Source organism: Callorhinchus milii, unplaced genomic scaffold (genome assembly GCF_018977255.1).
Source record: "Callorhinchus milii isolate IMCB2004 unplaced genomic scaffold, IMCB_Cmil_1.0 Scaffold2, whole genome shotgun sequence".
Taxonomy (NCBI): Eukaryota; Metazoa; Chordata; class Chondrichthyes; order Chimaeriformes; family Callorhinchidae; genus Callorhinchus; species Callorhinchus milii.
Genome location: NW_024704743.1, coordinates 82,349,855 through 82,365,193, shown reverse-complemented (window position 1 = coordinate 82,365,193; position 15,339 = coordinate 82,349,855). Strand labels below are relative to the sequence as shown.

Here is a 15,339-nt window from a genome sequence, read left to right as displayed (position 1 = left end):
ACAGAAACTTTAGTTGATTTTTCTCTTTCTAACCTAAAGCACTGAAACCAATTGTAATGTCTACTGATTTAATAAACATTTAAACTATGGATCCTTTCAAGTGCAGTCAGTCTGCTTTACCTGTATTTTTCTGGATATTCACCAAATTCCTTCAGCAAGGTCTGTAGACGCTTTTTGTTAAGGCCCACTGGAAGCTCATTCTAAAATGCATCAGCGAAATTTAAAAATATCAATAAAAGCAGAGAAATTTTAAGATGGAGAGGTGTAGAAACTCAGATTTAGAGCAGCAGCAAATACACATAAACAAAGAGGGTTAGAGGCCCAGAACAAATATTTGTACTTTAGAAGGAAAATAACTAAATATGAAATTTATGCTTCTAACGCAATAATTTTGAGATCATAGAAAAGTCTCAGGGATGGGGAGGAAAAAATAAAGTCAGAACATCCACCATGAAAGATTAACAAATTTAATTTGAAATGTAACATTTCAATTTTTATTAAGCACAAATGCAACTGGAAAAAGTGCACAATTTTACAAAATGACGCACGCAAATTTATATGCTTCAACATGATAGCGACACTGTAAACATATGTGTAGAGTTTTCAGGATTTGGATTTGTGAACCTAAAATTCCAATTGATTTTGTTGTCCTTGACCTCTCCCTAGATTTCTTACCTCTTTGTCTTCCAGGGAAGCATCAGCTGGTCTCAGGATTCTGGTCTGTGCATTTCTCGCACTTGATTTTCCTCCTCGAGGTCTTTCTACTCTTTCAGAAGCCACTCTCATTTTAAGGCCAGTTAGCCTTGTTTGATCTTTGGAACCCGCTGTAACTACTTTAACTAAAGGAGGCGGAGGCTGGAGAGAGCAAAAACATGACAAAGAACAATAAGATTTCCTACACTTGTGCTGAATTTTTAGACAAATAGTATTAGCAAGGATTAAGATGAATGCTACATGTTCAAAGATGCCAAACACTGTCTCATTCGCAATCACTGTACTCAAAGCATCATGATATAGTGAATGGATGCCTTGTTCTACCCCAGAATTATATGATCTCAGTTGCTGAAATTGAGTTAATCTTGTGCCAATTTTTCTCTATTATTACATAGAGCAAAGTTTATTGTTTAGAATTACTTCATCCGTGTAACAGCAAACTGATATAAACCAGTCCCCAGTTATCAGACCACTGCAGTGACTCTGCCCCAACATATATTTAAGATTGAAAAAATGTGATCCAGTATTATACTGTGGATTGTTTTTTTGCATAGGAAATATAGAATTATATTTAAACTACTGTTAAGTGTTAACTTGTACTTTGACGTTTAACGTTTATGAACTAATGTTTTTGTGAAAGGATTTTTAAAAATGTCCATCATTGATCCTTTCCACAATATACAACTTGTCTGGTAAAGAGAGCAGAGAGGTGGCGTGCAACAAGGCATCAGGTAGTGCAGTTCTGAAACCGTTAACAAGGAGACAGTCTAGCGTCTCTCTCAAAACCTTCCTTCATATGAAGCTACGTGCTTGGCCACAGATCATAGTAATAGATGTAAAATGCAAAAAAGTTTCTATTGGTGACCTTAGCACTCTTTGGCTTGAGCTGCTCACAAGCTGCTCACCATGCAAACCATAGCTGCAAGATCTCAGTTGAAAAGGAGACATGAAACTATTTGCACTTTCACTGAAAATGTTCCATTAAAGATGAATTCAAATTCTTATACACTACACATTGTTATTTATGTACAAGGGAGACTTCATGGAGTAAATTGGAATGCTTAACTGCATTTATTTTTTTAAAAAATTGAAATGAAATTTGAAAATGCTCTCAGGGATTAAACCCTGAAATTCCTGAACTCACAGGCTCAATCCCTCCATCTTTCACTCTCCCTTCAGATTGGATCTGAAGACCTTCCTCATTGACCGTGCCAATGGTCATTTCCCCTCTCTCTTATCTCAGCGTCAGATTCTGCCACTGATAAGCCCTCTGTGACCTGCCCCACGTGAAGGGCGCTATATAAATGCAAGTTATTGGTGAAATCATTATTCACACGTCAAACTGTACTATCGCAGAGAGAACACTGGTGGAGACTCATGGACCAACCCATTTACTTACCATGTCCTGGACAGATTTACTGTATTTATTAACACAACAAAAATAGTTGAGCAATGGTACTCTGGTTAGGTTTCTTTACTGCCCAAATCCTCACATTGCATCTCGTGGATTAGTATAAAATATTTCACCTAACTATTCAAGCTCACAATAATAATATTCTGAATGTGCATTTACATTTATTTTACCCCACGAGCAATAAACTGATGAATACTCTGATGAATACCTTGTTCAGTTCCTGTGACAATACTGTAACATCATAAACGTTAAGGCTGCCATTCTCCAACACAGTTGCAATGTAGCGCCCATTAGGACTGACAGCCACTGTGTTAATCCCATTGTCAAGGCTTCCTATGTCAAAAAGCAGTTTGCATGTCTCAACGTTGATAAACCTCATGATGCCATCTTGACTCAGGACACCAATAACCTGCAACATTGATCAAAAGCACCACTTTATAGCATATGAAACAACAAAAGTTATATTCGAAAGCAACAAGTTAAATTAAACATCTGATTACATGCTCAACGCCAAATGATACAAGTTATAAAACTAATCATAATTAGTAGAACACTAGAAACGGCATTGCAATTGACAATTTCCCATAGGACTCGGACAGAAGAGACTTTTCATTACCCTAAATTGGATTCAAACGCAAGTCAAGGAGGTGAAAGGTCATGCACTAAGCAATGAACAAACTTGTCCCTTAAGCAGTTTTACAGTTTTGAGATGCTATAAATATTGTTTCAGGCATTGTATGGGAAACAATACAACAGCTCACGTAACTTGATGTGACATGTTTTGGCAAATACATACTTTGCATTCTAGATTTGATGTTCTTAAGAAAATTTGTGAACTATTTCACATTTACAGATACAATCATGAAGGAAAAAAAAGGTAAAATTCATTTAAACATTAACTATTAAACACCACACAATTGAAAAGCTCACCTGGCTTAATCCACCATCAAAACTGTCAGGAAGAAACTCCAGATGGCGCACAGCTCGCACTTTTGGAGGCATCTGAATGATTCGCTGGAGCCTTCTGGTGACCAGACACCAAACGTGAAGAAAGTTTGATTTTCCTCCAGCAACAAGGACACGACCATCTCTGCAAACAATAGAAGATCAGACTTCTAACTTTGGAATGTGAATTCACTTTTTTCAGCAATTTGACCACATGTGGGGGGTCGGAGGGGAATCTTATTTGCATTTTATAGCACTTAATCACATCAAACCATTGCAATGAGTGTAGGGACTTTACATTAGTTACACTGTGTTTTTGGAAGCACAAACAGCCATGTGGTGAATGATCTTATGTGGTCTGCATCACAATAATTACACTAAAGAATGCAAACTTATCATCTTTGTTTAATTCTTTGATTAGTTTGGAAGGAATATACAGTACTATATTTATTCAAAATACAATAAACTGCGCTTAATTTAAAAATAAAAAGGATGTTCTATCAATATTTTTGGAACAATGTTAAATTGATTGCAATTTGACTTTAAAACACAACTGTCATAGAGTTAAATACATGTACCTCTGTGCTACAAGGCAGGAAAGTCATGAAAGAGAAAACTCTTTAGTGGGGAACAGTGTCCTAGAAATCCTCAGCACTTAAGTGTACTATAAACTGGTTTAAATCTTACCTGGTGACAGCAAAAGCTTTATAATTTATCCGGGGTTCATTTTCTGGCACTGGTAATTGGTATTTGCAGTGCAGTGTGTCACTTTCCCAGGCAAAGACAGAATCATCTTTAAAACAACTAAGGATAGTGTTGCTCAGTGGAAGGAAGAACACCTAAGTTAGAAAAAAAATCAAACACTTCAATTTTGTAAAACTACAATATATTTTAGTAATAATTAAAGTGAGGGACATAAGTAACCTATAACCTATATCTGAACGTCCAAAAACATGTCTGACTCTGCACTTCTAGTGTAACCCTTTCTGCACCATCCATCTATGAGATATCCCCAAGTAAGTGTTTATTTAATGTCAGCTTCAATTAAAGTATGGGAAGCAGTGTGACAAACCTGCATCACAATCTCATATAATACCCTTACAGCTGGTAGAGAAAATTTTCATCACATCTGTAAGGATTAAGTAAGCAGGCAGGATTTGAATCAAGATTTACAGGTTAAAGGACAATTTTGCAACACTGCGCCAATCAATGTATCTTTTCCTTTAATTTTCTTTTCTCTCCTGATTCAAACTGTTTAGCGGGGAACAGTTCCACAGTTGCTCCTACTGTACCTCAAATATGATGCCATTCTTCACAAGCATCTGTACAATGAGCATCAGTCAGCAGGCTATTTCGCTTTGGCTGACATCAGACACCCAATCCTGTTAGCACTTGGGTCCACATAAGTGCATTTTTCAGCAGGTTACAGATAACAATCAGGAGCACGCAGGCTAGCCGATCTTTCCTCTGAGGAGCACAGAGACAGCTGAGCCTAATTCTAAAGACCCGACCCCTGCCCACCAAGATCAGCTACACAGCACAGGATTAAACCTGCAAACTTGTGGTCTATATGACAAAGTGCTTTATCCCCCAGGAAATAAGGAGAACCCAACAGTCAGTATAATGATGGTTTTATACGGCACCATTGGTAACTTGTTAACGTTTTCTTTATCACACTGGTGTCAAAAAGACATTATGCCTTTGCTGATATAGTATTGGAGGAAGCAAGAACTTTCTGTGCATTTCACATTCTCTCTCTCTGCCCCTCTACTCAATCAGCCACGCGACTCACTATCTGCAGCGGCAAGAGCCGGCAGTTGGTAAGGCCACAGTGAATAAGGAGATGTGTTTGCCATCCCTTCAGTTTTGGAGAGGCTTCTTAACAGACTGCAGCAAAGGCCGTCTTTATTTCCACTCCCCAACTGTGTCTTTCCAACCACGGGGTCCTGTGGATACGGGAGGATGCTCGCCGGGGAGGGAGGGAGTAGGCTGCTCGAAGATGGTCTTGGGCTGGATGAAATGCAACCTATTGGACCACCCTGGCTTAGACTATATAAGATCCAAGTGCTGACATGGAGCTTGAACTCACAACCTTCTGACTTGGAACCAATAGTGCTACCAACTGAGCCACACTGACACACCATTCCTTGGGCAAGAAAACATTTCTCCAATGGTCATATTTATCCTTAATTCATTCCCAAGGCAGCAAAAACAGAGGTGAACCACCAGGGCCCAGTGATTTTACACATCTTAGATTTGAGTAACAATTTTTAATATCATTTCTATTTGAATATTAACCTGAACTAAATGCTCAAAGGCTCAAGTAGCATTAGGCCATAAGACCACAACGTCAGAAATGTCAGTGCTGAGTTTCACAAAGAGCCACCCAAGAAAGCCTTATGGTTGAATATTAACTTGCATCTTGTGCATCCCCGGTTACAATATGGGTCAGAGACCAAATATCGGTCCAATCCACTGTTTAAATAATTCAAAGAGTTTGTATTGTCTAAATATAGTTCTCATATTAACATCTATACAAACCTTCTGAATGCCAACAGACTGTCGTACATTCAGTTTCCTCTTTCGTTGGAAAGTGTCTAGGTCCCAGAGTTGGGCTGTTTCACTTGATGTAGTTATGCCGTATCTCCCAGATCCATGAACAGAAATTGATGAAACTGCTGACTCATGACCCCTCATCCAGCTCACAAGCTCCTTGCTATCTAGCAAGTGTGAAATGTTTTGTAAAACAAAATCAACAAGCAAAATTCAAGATACATTTCATCATAGAACTAAATACTGCAGCAAATGAAAACTTCATCACCACTTCAGTTTATTATTCTGAGTTCAGATATTTATCCTAGAACTGAATGCTATTACACAAGGATACATATTTGAGAATCCACAATAAATAATTCCCTATGGTTTCATTTGCATAAAAGCACCTCAGAAGGTAACACAACTATATAAAAAAATCAAACCACAGCTGATTAAACTGACTACCACCCCAGGGAATCCGGTTTACATCCTCTCCATATCTATGGCATCCTTTCCTAATGGGGGGCCCAAATTCAATACGCAGGTTTATAAATCCCAGAACCACGAGTGTCTTCTTGATAGCTTTTTCTGTTACCTTATCCCATCTTATTACCCTATTTACCTTTTTATACAGGGTGACCAAAAGTTGTGATACCATTACAATGTCTAATAAGTCTTAAAGAATTGATGAAGAAATAATTATTATTAAAATAAATGGTATCAACTTTTTGACCATGAATGACCTTATCCCACTTTTAGTGATTTATATATTTATACATTCAAAACTTTCTACTCCTCCACTTTAATGAATGTTTTATCACTTTAGACATTATTTTCTGAAATGTGGTACCTCATAGTTTGTCTGGGTTAAACTACATCTTCCATTTGCCCATGTCTTTCACGATTCTACAAGTGCTCTTCTGAAGTCTTACACAATCATTTTCACAAGTTGCCAATCACCTAATTTGGTGTCATCAAAAAATGGATGCACAACTCTCTCACCTCCATATCCAAGACATTAATGTTAATATAAATTAATTAATTAATGTTAATATTAATGTTGTAAAAAGCAAAGGTCCCAGTACAGACCCTTGGGCACACCAGTGTCAAATCTTTCCAGTCTGAGAAGCACCTCTTGATTCCACATTCTGTGAAGCGCTTTGAGGTGTCTTAATGACATGATAAGGCGCTATATCAAGAGCAAGGATTATTAGAATTCTGTACTCTGTCCCTCAGCGACTCTTCCATCCACTCCACTTTGCCTTTAACACTGTAACTCTCAATTCGATATACATCTCTCGTCTGACATCTTATCAAAGGCCACATATATAACATCCATCACACAGCCCATATCGATACTCTTGGTAATATTTTCAAAATGTTGTGGTCTTTTTCACATTTATTTCTAGAATGCAAATTTGAACCTCACCACTAGATACTGGAAAACATTACTGAATTAAGTTTTTTTTTAATTATATGAAAGTGCCATTCAAAGTAGAGGCCAAGTCTATTAATTGTTGCTACATGGTTATTTAAGGCAGGTCAATATAGAGACATTAAATTCAGGTTACTAAGCTAGCATTTAATTGAACTTTAACTTGAACCATTTGTAAAGCAGTTGCTGAATACTGTGCCAGTCAAAACATATGGTACCTGTATCAAAACATTTTACAGAGTAGTCTGCCAGAGCTACCAGGTATTCAGTTTTCCTTCGAAGATTAAAAGCCAGTGCTGTACATGACTGCCCAGTTCTCTGTACAAGTTTGAACCTGTGTAAAACAATCATCAGAAAATAACATTATGGATAACCTCCCAATAACATTACTGAAAAAGAACACATTGGAGGTCAATCTGCTCTGTGTACTTCACATCACCAATTTGTTGCAGTACTCAAGTCTGCTTTGTTAGGTATGCTTTGCAAATGTGTTCCTGTGTGCTTAATATTTAAATTAATTCCACATGTTACAAATTAAATGAGATTACTGGACCAAATTCACACAATGTACCAAACAAGAGTTCCCAGCAATGAAGTATGCTGCATGGACGGTACAGAATAATGCCCAATGGAGGTACATGGAGTGATTCATTTCTGTCAATAAAAAAATACACATTGAAGCAGTTACTTGTAAGTTGGAGAAAATGTGATTTGGCAAAAAGTCATATGTGAAATTGTAGACATACTGTGTATTATAATCATGTTCAGTGCCATGGGCAGGATATATATTGGCTTTAGTTACAAAGGAAACAAAAAAAGCATTATGGTTGTTCTTTCTTTTCCCCCCAAGTGTCAAGCAATGCCAATATCTGACACGTAGGAAAATGTAACAGCTTGTGCCATTACAGTGCATGGCTTACAAACCAACTGGCATCTTACATTTTTATCTTTGTTCACAACTAATTTTGCTGTGTCTCACAAGTCACCGAGTCCTGTAAGTCTCCACCTGAGGCAGTCTCTGGAATACAGGCATGAGCATACCAGCCAGATAAGATTCCATTTTGTGCACCCACCCCATTGAATGTTTTCTCATTTATTTAATCACATAGCAAAACTTAATGGGGGTGCAAGCAGCACTTAGGCTAATGGTTACCTTCATTCATGAAGATGCCCACAACTGGTGTGGAGGTTGAAGGGGTCCCTGAAGTTCCTTAATGGCTAGATGCACCACAGTGTGGTATTGAGCAATGCAATTTAACAGTCCCCAGGTTTGTTAATTTAATTGACCCCAGCAGGATGCCACTATAATTGGCCACAAAATTCCCCGAATTAAGGAAATGGAAAATCTGCCAGGATTAAGGCTATCCTGTGATGTTCCAAGTGAATGTTTTTTTAAAAAAATCTAGATGAGCAGCAAGACCCATAGGGAAGTGGACTTCCAAAAATGGAAAGACTAGCAAACGAACAAGTTAAAATACAAAGTAGCCAACCAGATTACGCCACGCTTGAATTTTCAAAGACTGTTAATTGCAGGAGGAAGAGAAAACTGTGAAAGGTAAGATGCTCCATAGCCTTGAGGTTATGGGAATGAGTCAGAGTTGGAGAAAGCACACACATTTTTAATTTTAACACAGATGCAAGAAGGAGGAAGTATGTTGGATAACAATGCTAAAAGGATAATAGTTGCCAGACCAGGTGCTTGTTTGTGTATGAGCCAAGCTTATGCTTGGGAGCAACAAAAGAGGAAACACTGGAAGTTGTAATGCAACGGACTCAGCCTTTAATATATATTTAGTATATATATGTATACATACACACACACATGAACACAATAAAAGGTTGTAATGGGATTGCTTGTGCTTTCCTCTTGGATCTATATTTATTCAAAAACAGTTTTAAAGAGTTGCATATTCCTCTGCTGAATTAACGTTCATAATTCCTTAGAAGTTGGTGGTTTTGAAGTCATATCTTTGCCATCTTTTCTAGTGTTGATTGCCGCCTGATAATCTTATATTAAATCATAAAAGGATCACTGTTCCTGAAAGGTTCCACAATTTCCACATTACGTTATCTTGATTATTGCTAAGAACTCAGGGTCATGTATTACACATGAACAGATTCTAACTGCAACTGAAATCTAGAATGGCAAGTTCTCAAACATGAAAACAATCATATTAATGTTAGAGCAATATTTTGGATTCTGGATACTTTGTGTGCAATTTATAATAAATGAACTCTAGATGTGCCAAATATTCCCTTGAAAGTCTACAACAGCAATGGCTTTGAAGCAACCTTGCTTCACAATAACTAGAGTGGATTCTGTTGCCCGACTTCCATGTCAATAATCCAGTCTATATTGAAATGTGGGTAGTTGAAATCGGCCAATGATTCAACAATTTGTATGTGCCTACTCCATAATATGATCATAATTCCTAGCAGATCCTTTTGTCAACCATACCCCTTGCTTATTAACTAAAACCACACTTATATATATCATATATTTATATATATTGCTAATTCTACTTAAATGACTTTTCTATTCACTTTCATCTGGATTAATTTAAGAACCAGTTTAATGCTGCTGTAATGGAAAAACAGTTGGCGGGTACTCTGGATGAGATAAAATGAGTTGAAGAACTTTCTATAAGCCGTCACATCCACTTTACCATTTTGTATGATAGAAACATACTTTGAGGTATAACGTCAAAACACAAAGTATTATCAGGTACCGTTGCAGTACTACACAGCTAAGAAATATATTGTGTAGTGAGTTTTGGATATTCGCAAGAACAATGTATATTGAATTATCAAAAAGAAACATAGCTGTGATTGAATGTTCTACCTGATGCACTGTACAAGTTTAAATAATGTAAAACATATCATTAATAAAAAATATTAATAAGGAACGATAACCCAGAATGTTGTTCAATTTACAAATAATTTTGTATGTTTAACTAAATATTCATGTTCACGTACCTGTTCCTGCTCAAGTCAAAGACATACACATTGCCCTGGTGATCACCAGCGAGGAAAGCTTCCCCTGCTGTCTCAAATGCAACATGAAGAAATCGAATGAATTTCGAGTGGTAGCCCACCACACTGTGAACAATATTTACGACAACACTGAGAAAAGAAACCAAAACAACACTTGAGAAACAAAAAGGAGCAAATAGTTTAACTGTAAAAGACAGTAAGACAGTCATTTTCTTCCTTCTTTACAGATTCTATTGTCATAACCTCACTGTGAGAAGTCATTTGAGCTGATGCCAAAACAACTCTCAGGGATTGTTAGGAATTGTGAGAAGAGAGTTTGCAAACACTCAGATTCCCCTCAAGAGGTAACATTAACCTTTGTACACAATTACTAAACTAATTAAAATATTAGTTTTTTTTCTGCATGGTTTTCATTAATCTCTCATCATTGTGTTACTCATAAATTATACAATACAAAATTACATTTGTAAAGCGCCTTTTACGTTGGGAGGACGTCCCAAGGAGCTGAACAGTCTGGGATTAGGACCCAAGCGGGGGCAAATCAGGAGGAGTGGAGGGCAGGAGGGTGGTCAAAGGCACGGTCGAAGAGGAGGGTCATGAGGCGTGCCTTGAAGGAGACGAGGGAGGGAGGCGAAGGGAAAGTGGGATGGAGTTCCAGAGGGTGGGGGCAGAGAGGTTGATGGCCCGACCGCCGATGGTGGGGCAGGCCAGGTGGGGGGACAAGGAGTAGGCAGCAGCCTGCTGAGCGGAGGGAGCGGACAGGTTGATAAGAGGTTAGTAGGTCAGAGAGGTAGGAGGGAGCAAGGCCATTGAGGGCTTTGAAGGTGAGGATGAGAATTTTGAACTCGATCTTCTGAGGAATGGGGAGCCAGTGGAGCCGGAGAGGGTGGGTGTCATGTCATGGGGTCACGGAACCTGGTGCGGGAGAGGACACGAGTTCTGGTTGATCAGCAGCTTGTGGAGGGAAAAGTTGGGAAGGGTGACCAGGTCGTTGGCAAAGTCGAGCCTGGTTGTATAAATTATGTTATCTATAAAAGTTTATTACTTATAGAAATTCACATAGGGCTGCACATCATACATGAACAAATTCTTATTGTACATGAAAGCGAGCGTGGCAAGCTCAAAACTAATAACAACTAAAATAAAACATACCAATCTTGGAGCACTATTTTGGATTCTAAAGCTTTGGATATTTTGAGTGCAATACATATACATACACAAAAAACATTTTTTTTGCAATTTTTGGACTCCACTGGGTTAGCGGCACTGTAGGATGAGTAAGAAATGTCAATTCCATTGTGTTAAATATGTGATTAACAGGTACAGTACTCCAATATGGGTTCTTTGTACATCAGCCAGAGTGAAATAGGTCAGACTGATGCTTAAGACTCTGCTCTGATGCATTCTACAGTATTTTAAGGGACATAATAATAATAATCCTTGCATTTGATACAGCGCCTCATCACATCTTTGAGACGTCTCAAAGCACTTCACATAATATACTGTAAAATGAATTTACTGTGAAAAATTCATGCTTGAAATGCTTCCATTATGTGTTGCAATATGGAAGAGATCCATATTGCAAAAATCATGCACCATTTTTGTGATGCAACAATGTTTTTCAATATAATGCCACTGAAATATGTTTTACAAAAAGGTTCACGATATACCACTCTACAACAATGTACTTATCAATTTTCTCCCTTGAAATGCTGTACTCTGTCCAGCGCCTTGGGACGTCCTCCCGACATGAAAGGTGCTATACAAATGTAATCATGTTGTTGTTGTTCTTTCTGGATGGTGTGACTTGCATAAGCCTCTGGAGCTTCACCCTAGTGGCCAACATTCACGGCACAAGAACCAGCAGATTGTCATAGCAATACAATGGGTAACACTGGGTCAGTCATGTCAAACTTGAAATGAGATGTTTAACTTATTGAGGTGGATGTTAATATCTCATGATAGTAGTCAAAAAGAGTTTCTCCAGACGTCTTAGGCAACAATCTATCAGATGAATAAATCATTTGTCTTATTGACATGTCGCTAAGCCGTGATAAGGCACTATATCAAATGCAAGGATTATTATTATCTTATGGCTGTATATGTAGGACCTTGCAATTTGCTGATGAATTTATCCAGAAAATCACACAGGCGAGGTGCCCACTCTTAGACATTGTCATGTCAGGAGAGGTATTTGTACCAGACCAGGTGTCTGTGCAGGGTCAGGTAACCACACCAGACCAGGTACTATACTGGACAAGGCCAGACAACATGCTGGGCACCCACACCAGGCTCAGGGTACCCACACAAGGCACCAGCAGTGGGCACTGGGCATCCAAGAAACTTCTTCCCAGTAAAGTGCAGACAACATTTTTATCTAAACAAACAAGAGAAACACTTGGTTTGAGCTCTTACCCGTCTGCTGTGCTGGGGCTGGGCTTGCGATGCCAGATCTTGCCCTCTGGCCGGGCCCCGATGTCGGCGCTCTGCATATCCCCGCGGGCAGGGCAGGGCTATGGGCAGGGCTGTGGGCAGGGCAGGGGGCAGGGCAGTGGGCAGGGCAGGGGGCAGGGCAGTGGGTATGGGGTAGGGCTGTGGGCAGGGCAGTGGGTATGGGGCAGGGCAGGGGGCAGGGCAGTGGGTATGGGGCAGGGCTGGGGGCAGGGCAGGGGGTATGGGGCAGGGCAGTGGGTATGGGGCAGGGCAGGGGGTATGGGGCAGGGGGTATGGGGCAGGGGGTATGGGGCAGGGGGTATGGGGCAGGGGGTATGGGGCAGGGGGTATGGGGCAGGGGGTAGGGCAGGGGGTATGGGGCAGGGCAGGGGGTATGGGGCAGGGGGTATGGGGCAGGGCAGGGGGTATGGGGCAGGGGGTATGGGGGAGGGGAGGGGGTAGGGCAGGGGGTATGGGGCAGGGGGTATGGGGGAGGGCAGCGAGCAGGGCAGGGGGTATGGGGCAGAGCAGGGGGTATGGGGCAGGGAGCAGGGCAGGGGGTATGGGGCAGGGAGCAGGGGGCAGGGTAGGGGGTATGGGGCAGGGAGCAGGGCAGGGGGTATGGGGCAGGGAGCAGGGCAGGGGGTATGGGGCAGGGAGCAGGGCAGGGGGTATGGGGCAGGGTAGGGGGTAGGGGGCAGGGCAGGGGGTAGGGGGCAGGGGAGGGGTTATGGGGTATGGGGCAGGGCAGGGGGTATGGGGTATGGGGCAGGGTAGGGGGTAGGGCAGGGGTTATGGGGCAGGGGGCAGGGCAGGGGGTAGGGGGCAGGGGAGGGGTTATGGGGTATGGGGCAGGGCAGGGGGTATGGGGTATGGGGGAGGGGTTATGGGGTAGGACAGGGTTTTCCTCTCTTTATATATAAAATATAAAAATAACCGTTTGTGGCCGTCGGAGGGAACAGCGGCGGGAAATTCAAACCAGAGAGACCGTCCCGAGCCCCACACACACACACACACACAGCCGAGTGGGGCAGCAGCGAGAGGAACAACACCACCTCACACACAGAGACACGGTGTAATATTAAAGTAAAGGCGGGACCGCGGGGACCGCGAGGAACCGCCGCCACACACCGGCGAACCGAAACGACGCCTCATCCACCAACCGCCCACAGACCGGAAACAACCACCGCGCATGCGCACCCGCCCCACTGACCGCCGGGAGATGTAGTCTCTCAGCTCCTGTTGATCTGCAATCCCTCAGTGAGTGGTGGGTGGGATGGAGTGGGGGGTGGGGTAGGTGGTGGGTGTGATGACATGGTGGTTTCAGCTGGACAGCCAGCGGGAAACTTGCCAGGTTGTTCCTGCAAAATACGGCTATCTGTGCGGCTTGGGCCGGTTAAATTCCAACACACATTCTGGGTTCCCCAAGCCTTGGTTCTCACCAACCTGGACCCAGTACTCTCAGGAATTAGGTAAACAGGGTGCATCCCGCCACGGAATACACGTCCAAATCCAGACATGGAAATTACCATGTGTAGGTTGGTGTACGCACATGGTTTAAAGCGCTCTGAGACGCCGTCCGGCGTGGAGGGCACTATCTACATCCAAGTTATTGTTGTTGTTCTATCTTAAGCATGTTGATGATTTTCTTCATGTCAGATGCCCATCTGATCACAAAAGGTCTCTTGGCTTTTGTTGACCTTCAGGATGCACTGTTCTTTTGGCACTGGTTTACAATCCAAATTTACATTTACTGTATCTATATAGCACCTTTCATGTCAGGAGGACGTCCCATGGCACTGGACACCCAAGGTGGAGGGGGTAAAGGTGGTGGGGGGGGGTGGAAGATGGCCAATGATTTAACCTAGATCTACCAATTGTGATCCTTGCTTATTTGGGGCGGGGAGGGAGCGTGTTAGTAAGTAACCCTGTTTTGATGCTTTGGCACATTATAAAAAGGAATGTGTAATTGTACATTGTTTTAGGTGTTTTAATGAGTTTGCAATCATTTTGCTTTTTAAATCTTAAATCTTAACTCCTTAAGGTTTGCTTGCTCTGGTTTTGTTTTAACTTAAATAAAGTCTATTGCATGGTGACTATGGGCAGGCTGCAAAGAAATAACTGCCAAGCTGTTGACTTGCAATTACCTGGTGTGTAAAAAAAATAAAATCTGAAATTTTAAAAGGAAGCGTACATGGAAAATTATTGCTAATAGATCGGCTGACACATTTACCTGCCTAACCATTCCAATGTTATGCAGAAGTTTATTTACTTTCATAAATCACCTTTTTGAGCATTGTTAATTTACGTCTCTCCGGGACCTGCGGGTTCATTCTGCCATTACCATTTCAAAGAAAGATGGAGTCTTTCTGCTGCTTAACCTGTCTATATTTCTCTCCTCTATCTAAATTTATCCCTAAATTCAAATTAATTGGCTGCTCACCTCATTGGTTTATAGATGTTGCTGCCGCAGATTGGTTGCATACTTTTATTTTTAACTAATTATACTGTATTTTATAAAGCACTTTGGGATGTTTATTTTACACAAAGGTGCTATATAAATGCATAGAATTATATGAACACTGCAGCACAGAAATGGGCCATTCAGCCAAATTAGTCCGTGCCGGAGTTTATACTCCACATGAGTCTCCACTCCTAATCCATTTAACCTCTTTATTCCCACTCTCCCATGGTATGCTAATTATTATTAATAAAACATTCTATATATTCACCAAATATATACAGAATACTGTACATGTCAAGGCAGCAATGTTTTATTTGTAGGATAAATATTGAAGATCAGCAATTTATAGAACACAAATTATCCTGTGCTAACGGATGCATAACTCATGATGTTTGCAAACAGAAC

General features: G+C 40.9%; 1 protein-coding gene across 1 annotated transcript in view; it reads right to left on the bottom strand.

Moving 5' to 3' along the window:
* tbc1d31 (TBC1 domain family, member 31) overlaps positions 1-12,535 on the bottom strand; it is a 38,795-nt gene extending 26,260 nt beyond the window's left edge. The window contains exons 1-9 of the mRNA XM_007900548.2: positions 12,453-12,535; positions 10,020-10,166; positions 7,262-7,377; positions 5,615-5,793; positions 3,761-3,912; positions 3,059-3,218; positions 2,337-2,537; positions 676-855; positions 121-200 (exon numbers count right to left, since the gene is read on the bottom strand). Coding sequence (XP_007898739.1) covers positions 121-200; positions 676-855; positions 2,337-2,537; positions 3,059-3,218; positions 3,761-3,912; positions 5,615-5,793; positions 7,262-7,377; positions 10,020-10,166; positions 12,453-12,529 — 1,292 coding nt within the window. The 5' untranslated portion in view covers positions 12,530-12,535. The remainder of the gene's footprint in view (positions 1-120; positions 201-675; positions 856-2,336; positions 2,538-3,058; positions 3,219-3,760; positions 3,913-5,614; positions 5,794-7,261; positions 7,378-10,019; positions 10,167-12,452) is intronic.
* Positions 12,536-15,339: the final 2,804 nt, after the last annotated feature.